Consider the following 25,751-nt stretch of genomic DNA (forward strand, 5'->3'; position numbering starts at 1 on the left):
ATCAGCTTTATTTACTTTAGGTTTGAGAATATATAGGCACACCATGTGTGGCAGTGCCAACAAAGGTAAGAAGAGGGTGCTAGGTGTCCTAGATCTGAAGGTACAGATGGTTGTGAGCCAACCTGTGTCTGCTGAGAATTTAACCCAGCTCCTCTGGAAGAACAAGTGCTATTAGCCACTAAGCCATCTCTCCAGCCCGAGACACCCCACTTTCTTATTCCCACTGAAGTTCCTCCCCACAACTTACTTCATTCCAGCAGCCCGAATTGAGTTATCAAGCTCCCACGCTTCATTCCGACTTAGACTTAGAAGCGTGTCTTGAGCACTGTTTCTTGATTGCTATAGCTTGCATTACGTCTTCCGAAACGGACATGTGTTGAAGTCCTCCGGTGTCTTAGAATGTGACCTTGCTTAGACATTTTAGAGTTTTGCAGACTTAAATTAACATGAAGTTATTAGAATCGGTCCTAATCCTTTGCCTTGTCTTATTGGATCTTGTTCCCTACGTCTGCTTGTTTCTGAAGGGAAATGGAGAGGAAATGGTGTAAGGGGAAAATGGAGGAAGCCAGGAGGATGTATACTGGCTGGTTTTGTGTGTCAACTTGACACAAGCTGGAGTTATCACAGAGAAAGGAGCCTCCCTGGAGGAAATGCCTCCATGAGACCCAGCCGGAAGGCATTTTCTCAATTAGTGATCAAGGGTGGGAGGGCCATGGTGGGTGATGACATCCCTGGGCTTACCTGGGTTCTATAAGAGAGCAAGCTGAGCAAGCCAGGGGAAGCAAGCCAGTAAGCTACATTCCTCCATGGCCTCTGCATCAGCTCCTGCTTCCTGCCCTGCTTGAGTTCCAGTCCTGACTTCCTTTGGTGATGAACAGCAATGTGGAAGTGTGAGCTGAATAAGCCCTTTCCTCCCCAACTTGCTTCTTGGTCATGATGTTTTGTGCAGGAATAGAAACCCTGACTAAGACCACATATATGTATGTGTATGTGTATATATGTATATATATATGTGTGTGTGTGTGTGTGTATGATGTATATAAATAAATATATAATTATAACAACATTGTTTCCTCTTTCTCTTTCCTCCTGTGCTCCACACTAACATACTGATGGCCTCTTTTTGTTATTGTTATGTAGACATACAGATGTGTGTATATGCACAACTATACAAATAAACAAATAAAGCCTGCTGAGCCCATTTACTTGTATGTATGCAGTTAAAGAGCAGATGACTTTGCTTGCATTGGATAACCAATTAAGGGCTCAACCCTGGAAGGGGCTAATTCTCCCTCTCTCGGTAGTTATTAGTTGCCTGTAATTCTTTATTTAGGAATAAGATTCTGTAAGATTTCTTCCTTCCATGTGAGCGTATCTACTGATGTTATCATTGCTCTGATCTTTATGCATTCATGTCTAGGAGAGACGATGTCTCACCTGACTTCCTGGTCCTCTGACTCTTACAATCCTCCTGTCCCCTCTTCTGCTATGTTCTCTTAGCCATAGAAACAGGAGCTGTGATATAGATGCACCCACTGGGGCAGGGCTCCTCAAAATCCATTGGTCTCTGAGTTTTGTCCAGTTGTATGTTTGAACATGATGGTCAATGTTTGCTATAAAAAGAAGTTTCTTTGATGAAGGTTGATGGCAACATTCATCTATGTATACAAGGATAAGATTTAGAATGTAGGTAGAAATTATATTAGACCTCAGATTATTCTTATGTCTGTATTATTTTGTTTTCTTTCACATTCTAAGCAGAATTAATGTCTACTCAATCTGTCATACTCGCTCTCTTCCTCTTGGTATGTCTCTCTCTCTCTCTCTCTCTCTCTCTCTCTCTCTCTCTCTGTGTGTGTGTGTGTGTGTGTGTGTGTGTGTGTGTGTGTGTGCTTACATATAACCACGGCAACATCAATTTTGTAAAAGAAAAACTATGACCTCCTTCCTGCTGACATTGGTATTCCAAATCACTGGAATGGTTTCCGGCACATTGTGTTTCCTAAATGAATTAACATATTAATGAGTGGAAACATCATATTCCATGAGTGGAAAGAAATCTAAGAAATAAAAACAGAATTACTTTAAAACAAGTGAGGGCTGGCAAGATAGCTAAGCAGACCAAAGGGCTAGCCCATAGAACTAATGGCTTACAGAACCTGGTGCTCAGAGCTCACAGGGTGGAAGGACAGAAGTGATTCCTGAAAGACCTCCCCCTTCACACCATGGCACATGATATAATAAATAAAACCAACATTCTAAAACAAGTGAAAAGTGCAAATAGCACATTGTAAGATACAACTCAAAAATTTGGGCATTTGTCCCATCAAGACATAATTCAAAACTGCAGGGTGAACAGAGTGCTTCCCCAGTGCTCCCTAAGACCCTTCCTTTCCTCTTATAAAGGAACATCTCAGAGCATTTCCCTCCTGTTACTATTCATCAGACATACACGTTTGTAGGAAACTATTTCAGCATTCATTCATAAACTGGACTTCCTTGCTGGGACAGGCTCCATGGACTTCTTCCCAACTAGGTGGGAAAGAATTGATCAAACACAAAGAGTACCTTGTGACATGTCAAGAATGTAAAAGGCGCTAGCAGAAAGCTTGTCTGTGTTATTTACCAGCCCCTGCTGGCACCTTCATGCCTGGAAAATCAGCATTAAGGGAGAGAAACAAAAGCTGCTTCTCGCTGCCCATAGCTCAAAGGTCAGAACAGAATAAATGTTAATATGGCACAGAAGATTGCCTCTGAAAGGTTCTCTCTCCTTGGGTCCCTATTTAACATGCAGATGTAGTAGTGTTTATTTATTTCTCTGTAACTCCCATGGCTTTCAACTGAATGTATGTATCTCTTTCACATCAACATGATGCGAACTTCAATCTTGGATCCCACGGTTGAAAAGGCACATCACAAAAACAGGAAGGTCGCAGGAGAAAGATGGGTAGGGAGAGTAAAAAACATTCAGTACTTCTGTGGCTAAAAAACTGAGTAGCCCTGATTCCAGGCATGGAAATACATTATGAGCTGTGGGTCTCAGGGAATAAGAAGGTTAGTAAATAAGGCATAGACAGAAGAGGACTTTTGCTCAACTGTAAGACATGCTAAATTCAAAAGAGCTCTTTATTGAAACTCTATTAGAAACAGCTCATCAGGGCTGCTTTGAAATAAATAGGGGTTGGCAAGATGACGCATCAGAACAAAGTGATGGCCTGAATCTGACCCCTAGAATCCACACGATGAAAAGAGAGAACTCAGGGTTCTCTGCAAGTTATCCTCTGACCTCAACACAGGCTCGCCAGTCCCTACCCTGTCTTGTAGAACAGTTGTAAAAGAAAGCCAGCCAATGCTCCCCTCTCTAAGAGTGGATAGTTTCTTCAAACACTGTCCAAGGTCCATCTTGTCTCTCTTAAACTGATCTCCACTTCCAAGGAACCCTTAAAATTTGTAGACCCAGCATAATAGCTGAACTAGCCCATGACCTGTGTAAGAATATGAGAAGGATATTGAGCCGCTGGTGAGCAGAGATGGGCACTTGCCCCCTCAGACACCCTGAAGTGGTTTCTGCGGTCAGTGATAGTATACTTCATTTACCATACACTGACCCATACATAACCAAAATGAGAGTTGACATTCTGTATATGGAAAATCAAGGAAAAGTCATTTCCAAGGTCCTAAGTAAATACATACCTGAGCCACTTATCATGGAAGTCCTGAGTTGCTTCTGTTCCTACTGAGCCTGAGAGAATGATTTTTTTTTACTCTGGTCGCCTTTTTCAAATGTCACTAACTGCTGGCATCTGCATTCAACCTCTAGCAGGCCACATGGGCTCTGAAGAACAGCCAGAGAGTCAGAGAGAGTGAAGGGAGACATGAATGCATACTGAGCTCCCCGACTTGAATACTCTGAAAGACCTTAAAAATCCAATAACTGAAAAGCTGTCTGACTAAATACCAGTGTCCACAAGTGAAATATCAGAAATCCAATAAAAGGCACAGACTTCTATTTTTCCACTTGAGAAATATCCAGGACATATTTTAAGCAGTCTACAGCCCAGCATGTACAGTTCTGATGACTTAGGTGTGGTGTACAGTCACTGGTGTGTAGAAAAAGACATGGAGCGAGCCTGGACAAGATGTGATCAAAAGCCATTGTTAGGAATCAGAGTAAGGACTGAAAGAGATTGAAGGGGCTCGAGACCCCATATGAACAACAATGCCAACCAACCCGAGCTTCCAGGGACTAAGCCACTACCCAAAGACTATACATGGACTGACCCTGGGCTCCAACCTCATAGGTAGCAATGAATAGCCTAGTAAGAGCACCAGTGGAAGGGGAAGCCCTGGGTCTTGCCATGACTGGACCCCCAGTGAACGTGACTGTTGGGCAGAGGGCGGTAATGGGGGGAGGATGGGAAGGGAACACCCATAGAAAAGGGGAGGTGGAAGGGTTAAGGGGATGTTGGCTGGGAAACCGGGAAAGGGAATAACAACAATCGAAATGTAAATAAGAAATACCCAAGTTAATAAAGATGGAGGAAAAAAAAGTCATTGTTATTTGTGGCTTTAGTGGGAAGGTGTTGTAGCAGTTACCTCTCCTCTTTGCAGCACTGTACCTTTCTATTTGTATTAATTTTTATATTATATATTTTATATTTTATTTATACATTGTTTATATTTATTTTATTGTTTTTATTTATTTTCAAATAGCACATTATTCAAAAAGTAGCCCTAGTGTTTGAGAACAAGGTTTCGGTGTACTTGAGTCCTTGTCCCAAGTCCTTTCAGTTATTAACCTAAACTACCATGAGTAACTGCCAATCCTTCTGGCCCTTGCATTCCTCAGCTGAAACCTAGGAAGAATTCACATCAACTGAGGCAAACTATGGGTCTCACAGTTGAGAGGCAAAATGCTTACCACAGACGCCCACACACAAACACTGAGTTTAATAACCAATACAATTATCACTTAACAGAACCAACTCATAAAATCTACAAAATCGTAATTTAAATTATGTGGCTTCTTCAAGTCTAAGCTCCAATGCCATTTGCAGCTCTCCCTGGGCAAACACCTTTTACCATCCTATACTCCCTACCTCCTGCAGTAGGCACTCAGCCTGCCTTCCTGTTTGCTTCTGAACTCCCACCCCCTTAGCATCATGCCCCTTCACATACCAAGTAACTTCTTTATTCTATTTACTGTTTGATTTGTCCATCGGAACCTCAAGGAATGGGAAGTTGTTTACTACTCTAAACCTGAAACAGTATTGGCACATACTAGAGGCTCGGCGAATGCCTATGAATGAGTAAATGTTTATATGGAGTGTGTAAAAACATGGCTGATGGCACATGCTAGACATGTTCCTTCAGTTTGTTCTTTTAGGAGAAAGTTCCTTAATCAAAAACTGCGACACACACAGTGAAGCCCTATAGGATGACTGAGTAGAAATGAGTCTGGTAGAGGCACCGGTGGGGTAAGGGTCTCTCTTACCTCATCAAGGACAATAATGAATATATTTAGTTAGTTAGTTATATTTATTATTATTTATATTTCGAATGCTGCCACCTTTCCAGTCTCCCCTCCTGGAATTCTTCACCCTCTGCCCTCCCCTTTGCCTCTGCAAGGGTGCTCTCCCACACACTTACCCTCAACACACACCCCTCACACACACACACACCCTCAACCACCCCCAACACACACTCCCTCACACTCACACACCCCTAACCCACCCACCCATGCATTTCATTCCTCCTTACCTTTAAGTCTCTACAGGATTAAGTGCATGCTCTCCCACTGAGGCCGGTCGAGTCTGTCCTCTGCTACTTCTGCCAGGGGTCACACATCAGCCCCTATATGCTCTCTAGGTGGTGGCTTAGTCTCTGGGAGGCTTAGTTTCCCCGAGGTCTGGGTTAGTTGAGACTACTGGTCTTCCTAAGGGGTTGCCATCCTCTTCAGCTCCTTTAATCCTTCCCCTAACTTTTCCATACAGGTCCCTGACCTCAGGGGCAACCGAACCCTGACACTATTACTGCTACCATGTTGTGCTTGCAGACAGGAGCCAGGCATGGCTGTCCTCTGAGAGGCTCTACCAAGCAGCTGACTGGGACAGGTGTAGGTACTTACAGTCAACCATCAGACTTAGACTGGCTTCTTCTGGAATGGTTATTCTGGATGAACCAAGTGACAAACCGAAAGGAGAAGATTCACAGAAAGAAGCATGACCACGAAAGTCAAAAGTGAGAGACTGAGCAGAGCTGCAGCTCTCAGCTCTAAACCCCACCCACCATCACCATTCAGTAAGAGTCTCCTCCATCAGCTGGTTGTTTTGTTGGTTGATTAGTTCCCTGTAATTGGATTAAATCGGTTTCTGGTCCTGACAATTCAAAGAGCTAAACTAACACCTGGAAACTGATTAGCTAGAATGACCGCTCAGCATTCAACTAAAGATCAATGCCTGAAAACTAGCTAATCATAACAAAATTCTATACTGATTAAAATTGCAATTATTACTGGTACTACCACGATCATTATTATTTCCTCTTTCCTTTATTTATTTTTCTTCTTCTAAGTCAAACCAGCCTACAAAATATAGGATATTTTTAAATTACATATAAATCAATTTTACATGTATTTTTGTATATTAAAAACGTTTCAGAATTTGTAAATTGCATTATGCTTTGTGTGTGTTACTTTAAGACTCCCTAGGAAATGTCTGACTGACTTAGAGGGAAAAGTAGCTGACTAAGGTCCTGTCTGAGATGTGGACAGAGCCAGTGTAGACACAGAGCTCATGGAGATGAAGTGTGGATCACTGTAAGAAGCTGGGGTTTCTGAGTCAAGACAGTAAAGGGAGCAGGAAAGGCATCACCTCCTTTATCTAAATTGCTCACCTGTAACTGCTTCCTGGGGGTTGGGAGGGGAGAGAGGTATGAGATAAGTGGGTGCCAACCACATCTCCCTCTCTTGGTACCTTGGAGAAAACAGTTTTATGGTTTTGTTTTCACAAAACAAATATTTGTGGAGCAAATATTTGAGAAACTTTGCAGTATTTGATACCCATATTGTTGTTCATTTATTCACTAAGAAAACAGAAACGTTTCGCCACCTCTGTCCATGGAATAAGAAGTAAGATGATGTCATTAGAAAGTTTCGAGAGTCATTCTGAATTATTGCCCATAGTGTCCTCGCAAATTAACATTACATTTTAAAACAATTGTGAATTTTAATAACACTCTTTTTATGTAGAAATTAATTGCTTTTGAGAAGGGAAAGATGTAGCCCTTTTCGGTTATACCTTCAGGGATAATGCTCAGATTTTGATGCTTTTTTTTTTAAACCTGGGAAGACGACGAAGGTCAAGATGTTAATTTCACTATCATTAATATTGTGATTCTAATTATTACCATTTACAGCGTGTTTCATCTTAGAGACGTGCAGTAGCTGCCTACTTTGTCTATGAGCTGATTAACTCTGCCCTGAGTTGGAGGAAAATTTCTAAGTGAAAAAAAAAAATAAAGCCAATTGTCATAATGGGGTTCACATAGCTCCCTAAGAAGCAGAAAGAAACAGACATGGTTGGTTTCACCTTCTTTCGAATTCGATATAATCTGAGCGGAACAGAAAGTGACTAAAAAGTCCTGAAATTATCTCCCCGGAATGTGAAAAGTGACAGTATCTGATCCAGCAGTTCCAGCAAGTGCATTCAATTTTGAAAGGCCAGTTAGATAAGAGAATATTGGCACAACTCTCCAGATATCTGTTCCCCAATTAACAATGTCATTTTCTGTTTTTCTAAGTGGAGCCTGGGAAGCTTGTCTTGGCATTGCACCCTCTGCTTGGAGCTTATTCTCTGCACAGATGGCAACTGCCCCGATGCCATAACCTTGGAAATCTGCGTGGACAGGAGAAAGAGGGTGGCAGCTATTCCTCAGGGCCTGTATTTTAGTGAGAAGACAGAACCCCCCATCAAGACGTTCTAATAAAAGTCAATGGTGTAGGTTTTTCTGTGTTTTCTTTGACTTTATACAACATAATCAATCAGAAGCAGTGATAATGAAGGTCAAAAATAAACTTTCTGCTGGGGAATTTGAGACTCAGGACAGACCTCAACCATCCGGCTGTGTCTTTCACTTTAGTAGAACGTGGACGTGGACAATGTTGAGCATAGGATGCTTAGGTACAAAGACAGATGGATATGCATGGCACTAACAATAGCATAGCCAGCACACTCTTTGTCTCAATAAGCATTTTTGCAGCCAATTGTGAATGAGTTTGTAAACTAGACCATGGTAAGGAATTACTTCAGGGGGTGAAAACTACGAATTGGGAGATTTGTCAGTCCGGGTGGTTATTATGGTTTGCAAATGCCTAACCTCAAATGTCAATATCTGTCCTCTACTACCATTTAATGGTTCAGGTTGTAGCCTGCTCAGAAGCCTACAAGCCATTTGAATTCTAGTTGATAATCTATTTCCCACTCCCCTCTTCTCCTGATAGCTATTGCAAGAGCAATTTACTTTGTGCTTTGACTGATTTAGGAATCCAGGGACAGGGGCCATTTTCTGTGACACATTTTTTTTCCTGGTCTATAGAAAGGCCTTAACAAAGACAGTCCAAGTTTATAGGATCACAGGCTTTGATGTCCATTTGCATGTGACCATCAGACACCAGCCAATGAGACTACTTTTGGGTCTTCCCGGAAGGCAGGATGGATGCTAAGTCATCAATAACTGGCAGCGGTGACAGAACAACACAACCATCTGATGAGAACTCAATGGAACTTGTCACTAGAAAGGGCTTATCGCCACTGAACAGCTGTGACGCTCCCCTGTAAAATATGCCTTCGCAGTGAAAAGTAGTAGTGTCTACCTGTTTAATTGATGGGAGTCTGCACGTTCCGATTTTATGGGGACAAACCTTTTTGAAAAAGAAATTGGCACTCCCTGGATACATTGGACAACAGGGAAAGGTGGCTAATGTGTCCCATAACAGGGAGATTCGGATTTTAAAAGATAGTCATAAGTAAGTGGACAGACATTTAAACATTGAGTATACCTAGTAGCTCAGAAGGGGAATTGACATCTGGGAAGTGATCTGTTCATGCAGCCTGATACGACAGGTAATTGATACAGTTGAACTCTCATCAGCCCCCCTGCCCCAAATAAAACACTTTTAGAAGTCAACACTAAAGAGATGCATATTATATGATTTTATTTATGTTGAAGTCTATGAAGATACAAAACTAATGCCAAAAAAAAAAATGAAAACGGATCCTACCTGGGGCAAAGTTGTTTCAATGCCTTATTCTGAACATAATGAAAACAGAAGCCGCTGAAGTATATAGAAAAGAATGTAAGTGCAATCACCAGTAAAACAGATGTGAATTCCCACATACAAACAGGCTGCCTTGTCCTGGCTCACAGGTATTCAGTCAGCACATGACTGGGGAAGCTTTTCTCATCTCTAAGGGATGTGACAGGCACGAAAGAAATCAACGATAGGTTGACAACAACCATGGCGCTATCATAACATAGAAAGGGAGAGCCAAACCCATTGGGTTGATAACACACAGAATGAAACGCCTTAGCTGAGGACAGGTTATTCCCACTGTTACACCCTTACCCTTGTCCTGTCCAGGAAGACGTTACTGGGTACCAGCTTCATACCTGCAATCACCTGTCTTCGGAGAGCAAGAGGGGCTCGGGGTCTAAATGCAGCCATGGGGATGCCACCGACACGTTCTGCCATATAGTTGTATCTCCACATGGTTCCCCAGTTCCATTTCCTTTAGAACATCTAAAAAGAATCCCTTCCCTCTCTATTTGAGCCCTCACTCCAAGTTCTTCTGTTTTAGCCTCTATTTGTTTCTTACAATATGGTAAATTCCTAAGGACAGGGCATTAAGTCATCCATCTTGTGTGACACCCAACCCCCCTAGTTATTTATTCCTTAAGTAGTGCCTGTTGGCAGTCCTGGACCCTTCCATCACACACACTGCTGTGTTACCCCAGCACCTATGGAGTACCTAATGTAAAGTTCTATAGCTCTGTGAGTCTTCTGCTATGAAGGGGTAATGGCCCCAGCAGAGTCTTAGATCTAATTTATGATATAAAAGATGTTGATTGTGAATTAAACCAGTGTTCAAACTTTATGTTCTTCTGTGTGGCCTCGGGATCATGCAATCTAGCTTACCATCAGCCCTACCTCATCTAGAAACCAGATCAAGTCTTAGGCCCTTTTAAAGAGGGAAATCATGTGGAAAGGATGAAATTTTATCTGATTCAGTGCATTGCCTTTGGCCTCCTGGAAGCAGCCATCACCTGAGTAAACGGCAAAAAAAAAAAATCACTAAAAGCTAAATTCTAAAGTCTCTTGTGAAGTTACCAAATACAGCAAATCGTATTCTCCTCAGAAAATAAATCTCACACGGGACTACACCATAGCAAAAGAGTCTCCGTAAAAATTGGCAAGGCAAGCCGGTTGGACAGAAAACACTCGGTACTTTCCAGGGACTGTTTTCTCCCTGTTCTGGTGCGTTGCAGACTGAGGTGTGGCTGCAACTAAGGGGAATGGAACGAGCGCAAACACCAGCACTCACTTGACACGATGGGACGAAAACGCCTTCAAGATATTTTGGCCCAAACACAGACTGCTTGGAGTCCCTCTTCCTACTCCCCATCATCCCTTCTGCCATCAAACAGCCAGCAAAGAAAGGTGGGTCTAGCATACACTGGAACCTGAGGGATGATAGAGTTTAAATTTCTTTCTGGGTATGGCTATCTGTTCTCTGTAAACCATTCAGTATATAACACACCACTGGAGCGTCTTTGGGGATCATCACGATAACGATCGAAACAAAACAAAATGTTAAAACCGGATGTGTTCAAACTCTTCTGCCATGAGCATATATATTCAGCCTAAGATTTGTCGAGGACTGAAGACGCAGGCTGTCCTCATTCCAAGTTCGGTCACAAAGTCCAAAAAGCCTCCATTATGAACACTTAATGGGGCCATGTGATTTTGCGTCACTGTGTACTGTGAAATACTCTGCTTCTGCCAACTGGAAACATTATTCTCAGTTAAGTTCATGAAAACTCTACAACTCCATTCTTTTCTACCATTTGTGGGAAAAAAAATCTGGATTCTGGCAAATTGAGTCGGTGAGTAGAATTTATTTTTTCCCATGTAATTGTTTTATTTTTCTTCAAAAAAAAAAAGTGCGACACGGAAAATGAAGCAGGACTAGAATAAATGGCTGTCAACTCAACAAGCCTTAAGTAAATTTTATGCCCGGGGCTGCCATTGGTATTCAATATCGCTAGATATTTTACCTTGAATAATCACTGATGGACATTGATTTTGTCTTTGCTCTTCACAGCACACCAAAATTAATGTGAAAGTCAGCCTCAAATGAGTCCCTGTGGTGTCCTCTCATCTCTGCTGAGAAGCACATTTCAAATACAGAAGAAATGGCAGTCAGCTGAGTCCCAGTGTATCTTGTATTATAACAATTAATGGATATGAATAGCCCTCGCAGGACAGCTCAGATTGCCTTTATATCAACTTTGGAGGTGAGAGTCTGAGGCAGTTCACTGAGGTTAATATGTAGTAGCTTTATGACTTGATTAATCCTGACCAATTAAAATGATGATGTTTCTCTTTTTTTCCACATTATATTTTCATAATTACTCTTTTGGGCATGTGGATGAAACTAGGAAATGTCAACAAGGGGGCAATAATTGTATAGCAGCTTAAAGATAGGAAAAAATATTTTCCTGAATGCAGTTTAAAAAAAAATCAGGCCGGAGAGATGGCTCAGTAGCTAAGAGGACTTGTTGCTCTTGCAGAGAACCCAGGTTTGGTTCTCCAAAGTCACATAATCCTGTCGCTCATAATCCCAGTTGCAAAGGATCTGACACCCTCTTCTGACCTACACAGGCAACAGACACCAACATGGTGCGAATAATGCAAACATTCAAGAAAAAAAAATCCACATACATAAAATAAAATGAACTTTTTAAAAAATAAAATCACTTTTCAAAAAAAGGTAAGACAAATTTCGATATGGTGTTTAGTGTAAACCACAGCCATGAGCATCACGAGGGGATGATGTCTTTATCCTTGCATCAAGGGAGCACACTGGGATGAAAGAAAGGCCTATGTAATCTTAGTACTAGAAAGGCAGATATAGGAAGATCTCCAAACTGAAGCCAGTCTGAGATACATAGAAAGACCATGTCCCCTCTCCCCAAGAAAGACTCATCGCTGACCTGCTGTATAGATAGTGCCTGAAACTCACTATCATCGTTTCCTTGTGGTAGACCGTTCACATCAGTCCATGTGGTAGAACGTTGGTGAAAATCAGACTACAAATGACGCACCTTCTAGACAGAGAAGACAGCATCTTTCTCCTTTCCGAACCTCCCAGCACCTAACTCAGTTATGTGAGCAGAAGAGGGTTAAGGAGGCATTGAGTAAATCAAAGATTAAACAAAGATAGGCATAGTGACACACAACTGCTATCCCAGCTCTTGGGAGGTGGAGGCAGGAGGATCAGAAATGGAAAGCCAATCTCTGCTACATAGCAAATCCAAGGTCATCTTGGTCTACATAAAACATTGTTTCAAAAACTAAAAATTACCAAACAGCAGATACAGTGAAGCCCTTGGTTTTGATTTTTGAGCCCTGTGCTTATCAATAGCATTCAATGGAAAACACATGTCATCCTCTACTAAACAATTTTTCTGTCGCCCAGTCACAGCTGAACAGTCACTATCAGTAAATATAGTCTTCAGATAACAGGATCAGGACTTGGTGGAGAATACTCAGTATCCTCAGGTCATGGGTGGAATAGCTCTGAGTACAGAACTACAGTGTCTACCAGAGCTCCCTACTGGGATTGATCCTGGGATCACAATATTGATGGTCTGCTTAAATGTATCTGTATTTTCTTTCTTTCTCTGTCTCCTTTACACTCCCTTTCTGATGCCTGGGAGAATCACCTTCTGAGCATGCTACTAGATGTGTTCTGTCAAACATTATAATTTATTATATAACAATAATTATTAATATCCATTAATAAGTGGTTTAAAAAGCAGGAAGTAAAGAGGTCATAAAGAAGTTTAGAGCTCTGGTAGGGTGGGTGGGGTGAGGACGTCCTTGTGGAGTGTAGGGATTAGGGAGGAGATACGGGATGTGGAACCCTCTTGGGGAAGGCAGACCCAGAGGGGAATAAAATCTGGAGTGTAAAAATAATAGATAGATAGATAGATAGATAGATAGATAGATAGATAGATAGATAGATAGACAGACAGACAGACGGACGGAGAGACAGACAGACAGACAGACAGATAGATAAAATAAAGAACCTTAAATAATTCTTTTGAGAAATAGACTTCTCATCAGAACTCTAAATTTAGGAAATCATACAGTGAGACGTGTCTTGGGGTTAGCACTTCTTGGGATGCTCATTTTGTCTAGGCTGGTCTGTGTTTTAAAAAGCAAGACTATGACTAAGCCGTGCTGCTTGGTTCCTGAGCCTTCAGCTCAACAGCTTTGCATCTCGGTGTGTTTCCGGGTGTGTGTGTTGGCTGTAGATCTCCTGTAGGCGTTTGCATTAGCGGCAACTGCTCTGGGACTAAATCAGTTTGCACGAAAGAGAGAATGCTCTACACAGTTAATCAGACTGCTTCCCCACTACCAATCTAATCATTTACCTCCAATACTATTCCAGGCTGATCATATCCCTTGAGCTGTCTACACAACACAGGCTGAAGAAGAGATTTGGCAATTGTTTGTTATAATTTAATCAGAATGGATAGCAAGTCAAATAAAATAAGGCATAAAGTTGCGCAGGGACTAGATTTTAGCTGTGTGTTGATGGCTACACTGCCCAATCAGCTCTCTAATCTCTCAAGTCTTTACCTCCCCTAATGGAGCCAGTTGTAACACTGTTGTATTTTCTTGTTACCATTTTCACAATCAACAGAGTTCTGATCAATCGGATTGATTTTCTCATTCCCAGATCATCTCAGAATTTTTGAAATGTATTCTGTCAAATATTAAGCCTAGAATGCTAGATGCTCTAAGAGAAAGCTTCCATTAATAAGCAAGGAAAGGGAAGGAGCAAAAACATAATAAAAAAAAATACTTGAAGAACACACTGCTAATTAAATTTACTACTGGTCGTGTGACCTTGAAGAAACTTCATGATCCCTCTGAGCCAGTTATTTTTTTCATCTGTATAATGGAAATAATAATTCCCAATTTTCAGGGGGGTTTTGAAAATTAGAAAGAAAATAATTAATGCTGCTGGCATATTGCAAGTGCTTAAAGTTATAATTTTTGTTTTGGTATTGCTCAATCTTTCCAGTCTAATTTCAAGTCCAGTTTATTAACTGCCTCTGAAATTGATTATACTTCCTTGGAAGGCTTTGCTCTTGTGCTCCTCTCAATTCACAGAGGACCAGTTTTTAGCCTAGGCTTTCATATGCTCACAATCTAGATCAAGTCAACAAGTAAAAATTTGAATGGACAGTTCCTGAGGTAGAATCAGAGGTGCCTATTTCCATTGGTGAAATGGTTTTCACAGGGAAAAAAATAAAAAAAAAAAAACCCTTCATATGTCTAACACTGTAATAGAATGTAATGTGTCTCAAGTTTGGAATAAAAGCAAATGTTAATTTGTGGTAGTTTGGGGAATTATGCTTTATAATTCACTCTACTGAATTTACAGCCATAATAAATAGCTTTGTTTAGTTTCATTTCTCTGGCTATAATGAAAGATCCTGCAGTGGGGGGAGCCACTTAGGGGAGAAATGGTTTGTTTTACCTCACAGGTCTGGATTACAATTCATCCTTGCAAAGTTGTCAAGGCAGAAATCTGAAGTTCCTAGTCAAGGCAGAAAAAATGTCCGCGGTTAGTCACATGCTTAGCGCACAGCTGCCTTCTCTTCGGCTGCACAGTTGAGGGTCCCCAAACGGCACTGCCTACTTTCAGGCTATGTCTTCCTGGGACAACTAAAGCAATCAAGACGATCTATCATAGACGTGCCCAAGACCAATTTCATCTAGATAATCCTATATTTAGACTCCGTTTCCAGCTGATTCTAATGTGCGCCAAATTGATGATTAAAGCTCACCACCACACTATTATACTATTCAAAATATTAAATGAGCTAACGTAATTAGATCACTTAGCACACAAGTCACAGCTAACACAAAAAGACCAAAAGAAATACGGCAACACAAAGAGAACATGAATAGAGAGAAATCTTTTGGGTTCAGACACCATCTTAGAGAACCTGACCTAAGTTTGAACTCAAGTCAACTAACGGCACTACTTTTCAGGTTGCCCTCCAACAAGATCTCTAGGTTACAAGTCCACCCCCTGGCACTTTACTCCCACCAATCAGGAGGAAAGGAGAAGTTACGTTTGGCTCCCAGCACCAGCCAATCATGTTAAAGGTCATAGTAGCCCGCCCCCAATTAGATGCTTGCCAGGCTAGAGACACTCACCCTCGATCATCATTTCCTATAAAACTTTGTCCCGATGAGTATTCCGGGCTTCTTCACCAGAACCGTCCTGTGGGGCAGTGAGTTAAGCCCAAACTTGAGCCTGTGAAGAAAGACCCTAGTGCGATTGCACCAGATTAGCTCCTGATTGGTCTTTGGGGGTTTACGAACACTTCCTGGTACTACAGAATTTGTATTACTTTTCTTACTGCAACGTGGTACAAGTGGACCGTCATATTGTATTTTAGCCTAATGTTACACACCAGGGGTGTTGAAGATATAACATTTCCTTGTGTATTCAAATCACAGAGACCTCATTCATAGAGAAGTAGGATTTTAAACACCTTCTTTCCCTTCTTACCCACACACTGAATTTGCTTTCTGTCTTGAAACTAAGCAGTAGGGAGCATTCCCAATCACACATTCTCAGAGATTTAAATAAAGATGTTTGATTGTAGGGGGGACTAAAGCAAGCTGAGCTTACGAGTTGTTTTTTCCCCTGGACTCAGGATGAGATGCATTCCCTGCACATCGACAGCTTGTAAACAGGGTGGGGGTAACAAAACGCAACATGTTATGTAGAAGATGTTCCTAAGTTTTTCACGTAGGATAAGTGTTTCCAAGGGCCATGATACAAGGAAAGGAAGCCCAGTCTACCTTATTTGAAGCCCATAAGATCATGACATTTAACCAAAATCACAGGGTATGAATCTCTCTGTCTCTCTCTGTCTCTGTCTCTGTCTCTCTCTCTCTCTCACACACACACAAATATACATGTACATATACACACATACGCATACAGATATACATATACACACATACATAGGCATACATACACATAAATATACATATGCATATACACATACACATAACACACATATACATACACACACACTCCACACACAAATATACATGCACATATACACACATATGCATACAGATATACATATACACACATACATAGGCATACATATATTTGAATGTGAAAAGTAATACACACAAATATACATATGCATATACACACATACACATACACATATACACACATATACATACACACACACACATACAAGATTGCAGCAGGTATCTTATTTAATATGCCTTTCACTTCATGTTAATTTTAAAACTTTCCACCAAGCAACTGATTGGAAAGTCAGAGTTCTGCCAAAAGGACCTTTCAATTAGTGATGCCCATTAGATAAATGAATATGAGACTTTCCATCCTCTCCACCCTCAAATTAACAAGTATGCTAACTACATTTGGGTGATCAATCATTTAATAATTCACAAGAAAATAAATGTGACATAAAAGATAATTGCAATTTTGTTCTGTTTGCTTTCCTTCAATTATAACCGGAGAAGAAAGTTGGCCCTGTGGGTTGTTTGTTGGGATAGAAATGAATGTGTGACGAGCTCATTTTGTAAGCACAGCTCAGTGTGGACCCCACCACTAAGAATGAGTCCAGCAATCATGGTCCTGTACTCTAAACGCTCCACCCTGGAGCCTGAAGCTGTGAGTTGCGACTCCTTTCCTATTCCAGTAATAACCTAGTGCCTGGCATCTACCAGTGGGTACCAAAGCCAAGTTCTCTGCAGGAAAAAATGAGTATTAGGCCTTGTGGCATGAATAATAATTAAATTTGGCTGGTCAGTTACACTAGATATGACAGTCTGTTAGAGAACTTTCCATTAGGGAGCTGAAGCATTTGGACCTCCATGAAATATGGATACAGTCTCAGAATCATTTCTTCAGAGCCATGAATTCGTGGACCTGCCTGGAGTTCCAGATTGCCTGCAAATAAGCTGGGGTTTGTCATCTTAAATCGTTCTCCAAACAATTAAGCTTCAAAAGAGAAAGAAAGTTCAGCAAATATGTTCTGTCAATGTCGTGGTCCTGAAATTCTCTTCAGGTTTAACAATGCCATCGCCATTCTAAGGGTGGAGGTGGAAGTTATCAAATGGTATCAATAACTGGAGAAAACTCACATTTTCTAACGGTAACTACCAAGGGTGCCGTCCTCAAGGTTTCGAAACTGTGGGATGCCTATTCCTTCTTCTTTTATTTATAGGTAGTTTTATGACTACTTTAACGAAGATAGTGAGGCCAGCATGACACTACCTAACTCTGAAGGCTGAGTCATAAAAAGACCGTGTAGGCAGTATGCGAGGCTGAGGAATTCATGTGGAGGTCAGAGTGGAAACAGGTGTGAGCGGAAGCAACAGAAGGAGTCATGGCTGCCAAAGTGTTTGAGTCCATCGGAAAGTTCGGCCTGGCCTTAGCAGTTGCAGGAGGCGTGGTGAACTCTGCTCTATATAACGTGGATGCCGCCACGGACCGATTCCGTGGCGTGCAGGACATCGTGGTAGGGGAAGGGACTCACTTCCTCATCCCCTGGGTACAGAAGCCAATCATCTTTGACTGCCGCTCTCGACCACGTAAAGTGCCGGTCATCACCGGCAGCAAAGACTTGCAGAATGTCAACATCACACTACGTATCCTCTTCCGGCCGGTGGCCAGCCAGCTTCCTCGTATCTACACCAGCATTGGCGAGGACTATGATGAGCGGGTGCTGCCATCTATCACCACAGAGATCCTCAAGTCGGTGGTGGCTCGATTCGATGCTGGAGAATTGATTACCCAGCGAGAGCTGGTCTCCAGGCAGGTGAGTGATGACCTCACAGAGCGAGCAGCAACATTTGGGCTCATCCTGGATGACGTGTCCCTGACACATCTGACCTTCGGGAAGGAGTTCACAGAGGCGGTGGAAGCCAAACAGGTGGCTCAGCAGGAAGCAGAGAGAGCCAGATTTGTGGTGGAAAAGGCTGAGCAGCAGAAGAAGGCGGCCATCATCTCTGCTGAGGGTGACTCCAAAGCGGCTGAGCTGATCGCCAACTCACTGGCCACCGCCGGGGATGGCCTGATCGAGCTGCGAAAGCTGGAAGCTGCTGAGGACATTGCTTATCAGCTCTCCCGCTCTCGGAACATCACCTAACTGCCAGCAGGGCAGTCCGTGCTCCTCCAGCTCCCCCAGTAAGGCCAGCCAGGCCAGGGCCTCCATCGCTCTGAATGACGCCTTCCTTCTGCCCCACCCCAGAAATCACTGTGAAATTTAATGATTGGCTTAACATGAAGGAAATAAAGGTAAAATCACTTCAAAAAAAAAAAAAAAAAAAAAAAAAAAAAGACCGTGTAGTCTCTTCTTTGCGATGCTCAGTCTAACAGGAGCTAGGAGCCAGTGTGAGAGCTAGTTGCTCGGAGCTCACACACAGGTGCTCCAGGGATTAACTCTGACGAACTTGCAACTGAGAGCCAATAGGAGAAGTCACGCCTGTGAGGGTGAACATCCAGGCCAGATGACCCTTTAGATGGTTCCCATTCTGGGCTACAAACACCTAACCGGAACTACCTGAGATCCTCCCAGGAAGGACTTCCTAGCTTAGCCTTTAAAATTTTAACACCAAACTCTGAGAAAAAAACTAATAAAATAAAAACATTAATGCCACAAAGTCAAGTGAAAGTAAAAAAGTATTTTAAGCACTAAAAACTGAGGCAATAACTGGAAGGTTCCAGATGCCAGGAAAATGAGAGGCTCCCAGGACCCAATGGAGATGACTTTTGCTGAAATGCACAGCAAAGGGGAGATAGAACCTGCAGAGACTACCACCTCCAGTAGATAGGCACGGCCCCAGGTCAAGGGATGGGGCCACCCACCCATCTCAAAGTTTTTAATCCAGAAATGCTCCTGTCCAAAGGAAAGACGGGGCAAAAAATGGAGCAGAGACTGAAAGAAGGGCCATCCTGGGACCACCCCACTTGGAGATCCATCCTATCTGCAGACACTAAACCCTGTCTCTGTCGCTGTTGCCAAGAGGCCTTTGCTGACAGGAACCTGGTGTGGCTGTTCCTTGGGAAGTTCTGCCAGCAACTGACCAATGCAGATGTGAATGCTTGGAGCCAACCATCAGACCGAGCTCGGGGACCCCACTGAGGGAGCTGTCGGAAGGACTGGAGGATCTGAAGGGGATTGCAACCCCATAGGAAGAACAATGTTGGCTGGCTGGGGCACCCAGAGCTCCCAGGAACTAAATCACCAACCAAGGAGTGTACATGGAGGGATCCATGGCTCCAGATATGTATGTAGCAGAGGATGGCCTTATCTGACATCAGTGGGAGGGAAGGCTTTTGGTCCTGTGGAGGTTTGATGCCCCAGTGTAGGGAGATGCTAGAGCGGTGGGGCAGGAGAGGGTAGGTAGTACCCTCATAGAGGCAAAGGGGAGTGGGAGGGGGCAGATGTGAGATGGGGGGTGTAGAGAGGTAACCTGGAAGTGGGATATCATTGAGATGGAAATGAGTGGAGTTAGGCAATAATACATCAGACGTGCAGCTAGCAAGTAATCAATCTAGGGTTTGGAGCTCTGTGTTTGACAGTGATGTGTTAGCTCTATTTCCATTGCTATGACAGACAACTGAGGTGGTCAGCTTATAACTTAGAAAGGTCTACTTGGGCTCATAGTTTTGGAGGCTTTAGACTGACCATGGTTAAACGACACTATGACTTTGAGTCTGTAGCAAGGCAGCACATCATGGTAGGGAATAAATGTATTGGTAGAACAAAACCACTGACCTCATAGCCAAAGAGAGACAAAATACGGAGAGAATTCTATTGCCTTCTTTGAAGCCATGTCCCCAGTGACTTAAGAACCTCCCAGTAAGACTTATCTCTTATGGGTGTCAGCATTTCCCAATGGATTGTGGGCTATGGGCCAAACCTTCGATGTGTGTGTGTGTGTGTGTGTGTGTGTGTGTGTGTGTGTGTGTGTGTGTGTGTCTGTGTGTGTGTGTGTGTGTGTGTGTGTGTGTGTGTGTGTGTGTGTTTAAGGAACACTGGCCTAATTACAGTACTAGAGGCTGTGTCTCACTTCTACCATTGTCTGAGTTATGGAATTTCAGTAGAGAACGCACACAGCTTTCAAGTCCCTGTTCCTCTGGCAGTTGGATAGATAGGTGGATCCAATCAAGACTAAAGTAAAGCAAAGGTAAAATTATGAGGCGGGTGCTGTATCAGTCCTTTCCACTGCTGTAGTAACACACCCGAGGCAGCACCTTTTATGGGGTAAGTCATGTTTCATTTATGATTCCAACTTTGAAGAATCCATATAGAATGGCACCAGCATCCAGGCAGGGTCCCTGGACCAAACTACAACATGACAGAGAAGCAGAACTGAAACTGGCCACATGCTCCGTGGATAGAGCTCATCCCAAACCAGGAAGCTAAGGGAATTCAGGGACCATTCTTGCTGCCCAGTGGGGAATGAACCAGGACCCCAAAAGAGCTATTTAATCCCTTCTGAGCATCGTATCTTCCATTATTTAGCTCCCTTCTATAACCATACTTTTAGGGTTACTTTACTGGGTTCTTATATCTACCACTCTTCCAACCCTTATCCCTCCTTAATCATTTCCAACCCCTAGATGTTAGGTAGGAGACAAAGAAGGTTAAAGGGGAAAGTGTACATGGATCACTTTAGCCTGCTTCCTGCTGATTAGGGGCTTTGAGTTCCTAGGGGCAAGTCCAATCTTCATCCTCAGGGTATCTTGAGCTAGTAATCAAACAATCCAGCAATCCAGCGATCAATAGCAAAATCATCGACACAACAGCAGGGACCAGCAGCAGCGGGGACAACAGCAGCCACCACAGGCCCTCTTGGGGCTCTGACATTTATACCCTCTCAAGAGTCCCCAGAATCCCAAACATAAACTATCTGAAGCCGACAAAAATCATTCCCATCCTAGAGCAGTAGACAATGATAGCAGCTATGACAGTCTGAAGCAGTCCCATATCCCCATACCTGGGATTAGGACAAAAACATAATCTCATAACATAACTGGGTTTTTTACGAAACCAAAATTTTCACTATTCCCTTCCATTACACTCTACCTCTAAAACGTCCTTCTGGTTTTTAAGATCTTGGGGACCGGAGTTTCCAGTATGAACTTTTGGGGCACACACCCAAAGCATAAGCAAACCACAGTGAACGCTAAGGCATAATACAAAGCACAGCATTAAGCTAAACTAAGACCATGAAGGAAGTCATCAGGACACTAAGATCTATCGCAGCTCTTTAGTGATGAGTAAGAACACAAAAACGTATCAAAATAGAGAGTTCCTCCTTATTCCACACGCTTCACATTACAGCTCAGAAATCAAGTCAGGCACATGACTGAAGATAGGTGGCTATTTAAATCTTAGCTTCCACACAGCCATCAGCATGGACAAGAGAGGTGATGGGTATAGACGATGAACAAGGGCAAGCATTCTTCATGAGAGTAAAGCACTGCGATTGAATCTGTCCTTATCAACAGCCCTCACGATGTATGCTGAGTGTCCATAGTGCACAAAACAAAGCAGGAGTTGAGGGATGGATTGGCACTGAATTCCCACATCTAGAGCTTTGGCAGGTTCCCTCAGGGTGAAGCAAGCATATGAGAAATGCAAAGAATGCTGGCACAGCTGTTACTTTACCCATGCATTTCTACAAAAGATCTGACATCGTGAAAACAAAGAATGAATGATCTGGATGAGGAAATAACACGTCCAACATTCAAAAAACCCAAAACAGATGCTATTTTTAATGGCGAAGTGGTCTAATTAATTCTCTTCATTTGTGGGACAGGTAAGGCACTTTGTTGATCACAGTCACAGTCCTCTGAAGAGCCCCTCCATTTAGAATCAGACTGTTCATTCATTGTGTGGTAAAGATGAGGCTAAACGAAAATGCTCAACAAGAACTGAAGTCTAGGTTCAAGGTAATTCTTGAAATGTAGGAAAATAAGAATCAAAAACTAACCCTAAAAAAGAAAACTTACCAGTAACATATTTGTTAAGAAACCTGACACTACTAAAAGAGGAGGTCTGGAGAGATGGCCCAGCAGTTAAGAGAACTTGCTCTTCTTGCAGAGGACTGGGTTCAGTTCCCCACACACGGTGGCTCACAACCATCATTAACTATTAACTCCAATGAATACTGATGCCTTCTTCTGGCTTCTATGGGCAACAGGCATTTATAGGTGAAGACAGACATTCACCAATATAAAGTAAAAATAAATAAAAAATGTAAAGAAAAGCACAAGACAGAGAGAAAGCTCGCACCTGAGCTCGTTAGAAAGGCTTTCCTTGATTAAGCAAAGCTTGGGCATGAAGATATAAAACTAAGTGAGGAAAAGCAGAAAATGCTTTTATATGAAAAAAACAGAATTCTATTGGGGGGGGGGGTTAAAGACACAACTACCTCATGATCTGATTGTGTTATCTTTCAGACAAGTTTGTTTTTACTTAAAATTTAAAATAAAAGATATGCTTATGATGGGCACTTACTCTGCTCCACGCATTTTGCTAGATACCTTATCGTCTCAGTCAGGCTTCATAATGGTGTAATGAAATACCATCACCAAAGCAACTTGGGAAGGAAGGGGATTGTTCGACTTACACCTCTACACCATCGTCTAAAAGTCGGGACAGAAACCCAAACAGGGTGGAGGGCTACTGGTTACTGGCTTACCCCTAGTAAATTGATCGACCTGCTTTCCTATAGAATCCCAGACTACCATCCAGGGATGGCACCCACAATTGACTGGGCCCCCCGTGTCAATCACTAATTAAGAAAATACCCTAAAGGCTCACCTATTGCTTTATGAAGGCATTTTCTCAATCGGGGTTTCCTCCTCTTGGATGACTCCTGCTTACATCAAATGGACACGGAAGAGATTTTGTGGATGGTCTGGAAGTGGGTGGGAACGGGACCAGGAGGGATCAGGTGGAGGAGGGAGGGCTTCGTGTAAATACAATGTACCTCGGAGATTTCCCCCGCCCCACCCAGACAACACAGAACTTGTAAACTGAACAGCAAGAGCCTTGTTAGAGCAGCTCCCTTCTGAAGTCTCTTCCAGATGCGAAATGTCGTTGGAGTCGTTACAGTAATGTCCCCTCCGCTCTCACAGCCGACTTCGTGCTTTCTGGAGAGGCTTTCTACACTTTTAAAAATAACATTGCTGCAATTTTATTTTAACTATCTTTTAGGGGCGTTGACAAAAGATCTAGATGTTTACAGCTTTTAACTAAAAAAAAAAAAAATCCTCTCCAGCTGTGTTGATTCACGGACTGTTTTTCTTTTTCTTTTTTTTTTCTTTCTTTCTGTGGATTATTTATTCCAGTTTGCTCTTTTGTATCCAAATGGACCCCCTTTGCTTTCTTTTACAGCAAATCTCTTTATGGTCCACTGATTGCTTATGTTCCCCCAAAATCCATACGCCGAAGTGCTAAGCCCCAGTGCTATGGTACTGGGACATGGGACCTTTAGCCGAGAATGGAATCCAGCTGCAGAACCTCTTGACTACGATACATTTGGTTCCCGTGAAAGAGACTCTAGGGTCTGTCCTCTCTTCTTTCCCACTGTGTAAAGAGGCAGAGATCTGGGGCCAGGGGCAGGCCTTCTTCTGACCAGGAACTCAGTCTGCCAACAACTTGACCTCAGACTTCCCAGTGACCAGGACTGGGTGAACCAAATTTCTGTTTTAATGAAGCTACAAAACCTTTGGATTATTATCAAAAAGCCAGAATAGACTAAGATACTTGCTGTGTCTTACATAGACACTTATGTAGGCTGTTGTGCATATTCGTGGCTCTAAAACAAAACCACCTAAGTGAACTCCTCAGCTCTGGGCATAGTCGTGCCATGGGCACACTGCTGGGCCTATTGCTTCAGCTTCCCTATTTGAAAAAAGAAAGATAATTGTAACAACTCCCTCAGAGCTATCTGAAGAATGCAATACGCTACTGTTAGGGTTTAAATCTCGGCCTGTGCCCAGACAGTATACACCCAGACAACACGGTTCCACGTGGAGAGGTTTAATGAGAGAAAAGAGTAGAGGAGCAGAAAGGCGGGCCATGGGCACGTGGAGGGAGGGGATGGGGAAGGGGGCAAGAGCAGCGAAAAACAAAGAGTAAGAGCGGGTAAGAGGGGAGTAAGAGAAAGAGGAGAGGGCAAGCAGCCCCTTACATAGTCAGGCAGCTGGCTGTTGCCTGGCAACTGTGGGGCGGAGCATACCTGGCGGTTTCCAGGTAGCTGTAGGGGTGGAGCTTAGACAGAATACCAACCGCTACCATCTATAAAGTACTTTGGGTAACCCGTAGTACAGACTACTTCCTACTGGCTATTGTACATCTTAGGGTGGGACATCCAGAAGAAGAGGAAGTCTCATCTATATTGTTCACTTCTGCAGCTCGGCACTGACTGCACGGACCGCCCTAATAATTAAGAGCTACAATGCACAAAAATGAAGTGTACTACTGCCAAAATTAGGAAGACTATTGAAGGTCACCTAGACAAACAATTCTCTAGTGAATCCAAGCCAGAGGCATTGACATCATCTAAGGACATGTCATAAATGTAAATTCTAAAGGACTGCAGTGTAGCTCAGGGTTTGAGTCCTTCTCTGGCATGTGCAAGGCCCTGGCTTGGATCCACCACACTGAAAAAAATTAATATTCAAGAACTTAATCAGAAAGTCTAGTACTACTGAGCCAAGCAATTGCTGTCTTTTAAAATACCTCCAGAAAGAGCCTCTGTTAACCAAATAGGGCCTACTGCATGATAAACACATAGTTTCAATCACTTGTTTTCATAGTAACAAGAAAGATGGTTGAAATTCTCTCATTCCATAAAACTGTACATAGATTTTTTTTAAAGACAAAATACCTCGTTCTGCTGATGATGAACAAGTAAGTTAGACTCACAGTTAGCAAGTGATACCCCATAAGTATCGCAGCAAATATATAACCTGGAACCTCTCAAGATGGGTCACCAGGATAATTATGGCTGTAGGAAATGTTGGTTAAGCATTTATTACATTCCAGAAATGTAACATGCATAATCTAATTGAACACTAGTATAATACTATTGGAGGAGGACAGATGAGAACTTTAAAGTCTAAAACTTGTTGGATTCCGCCGTTAGAGCACAGCAGTTAAGCTATAGCTGGGAATGGAGTTTTCAGTATTGTAACAGGGAAGTGAGAGTAGGTGGTAGTGCCAGTCACGGTTACAGCAAGATGTGGACACCAAACAACTCACATTGAGACATCCCCGCTGCGGCTTTGGATGAGGCCTTTGCGGCCAACGAAGGTGAATTAATCACAAAGTTCAGCTGGACACCCAGTTGAGCTTCCGTTGATAAT

The 25,751-nt window shown here is 42.7% G+C and overlaps 1 protein-coding gene across 1 annotated transcript; it reads left to right on the forward strand.

The window, feature by feature from the left end:
- The first annotated feature begins 16,778 nt into the window (after positions 1-16,778).
- Positions 16,779-18,634, forward strand: Phb1l2 (prohibitin 1 like 2). The gene has a single exon (XM_039098130.2). It carries the CDS (start codon positions 17,749-17,751, stop codon positions 18,508-18,510), a length of 762 nt encoding a protein of 253 aa, XP_038954058.1. The 5' UTR covers positions 16,779-17,748; the 3' UTR covers positions 18,511-18,634.
- Positions 18,635-25,751: the final 7,117 nt, after the last annotated feature.

Source organism: Rattus norvegicus, chromosome 19, assembly GCF_036323735.1.
Source record: "Rattus norvegicus strain BN/NHsdMcwi chromosome 19, GRCr8, whole genome shotgun sequence".
In the NCBI taxonomy this organism is placed as follows: Eukaryota; Metazoa; Chordata; class Mammalia; order Rodentia; family Muridae; genus Rattus; species Rattus norvegicus.

What these genes read in the sequence shown, in the direction of transcription:
- Phb1l2 (XM_039098130.2), top strand. Translation starts at nt 17,749, where the DNA reads ATGGCTGCCAAAGTGTTTGAGTCCATCGGAAAGTTCGGCCTGGCCTTA.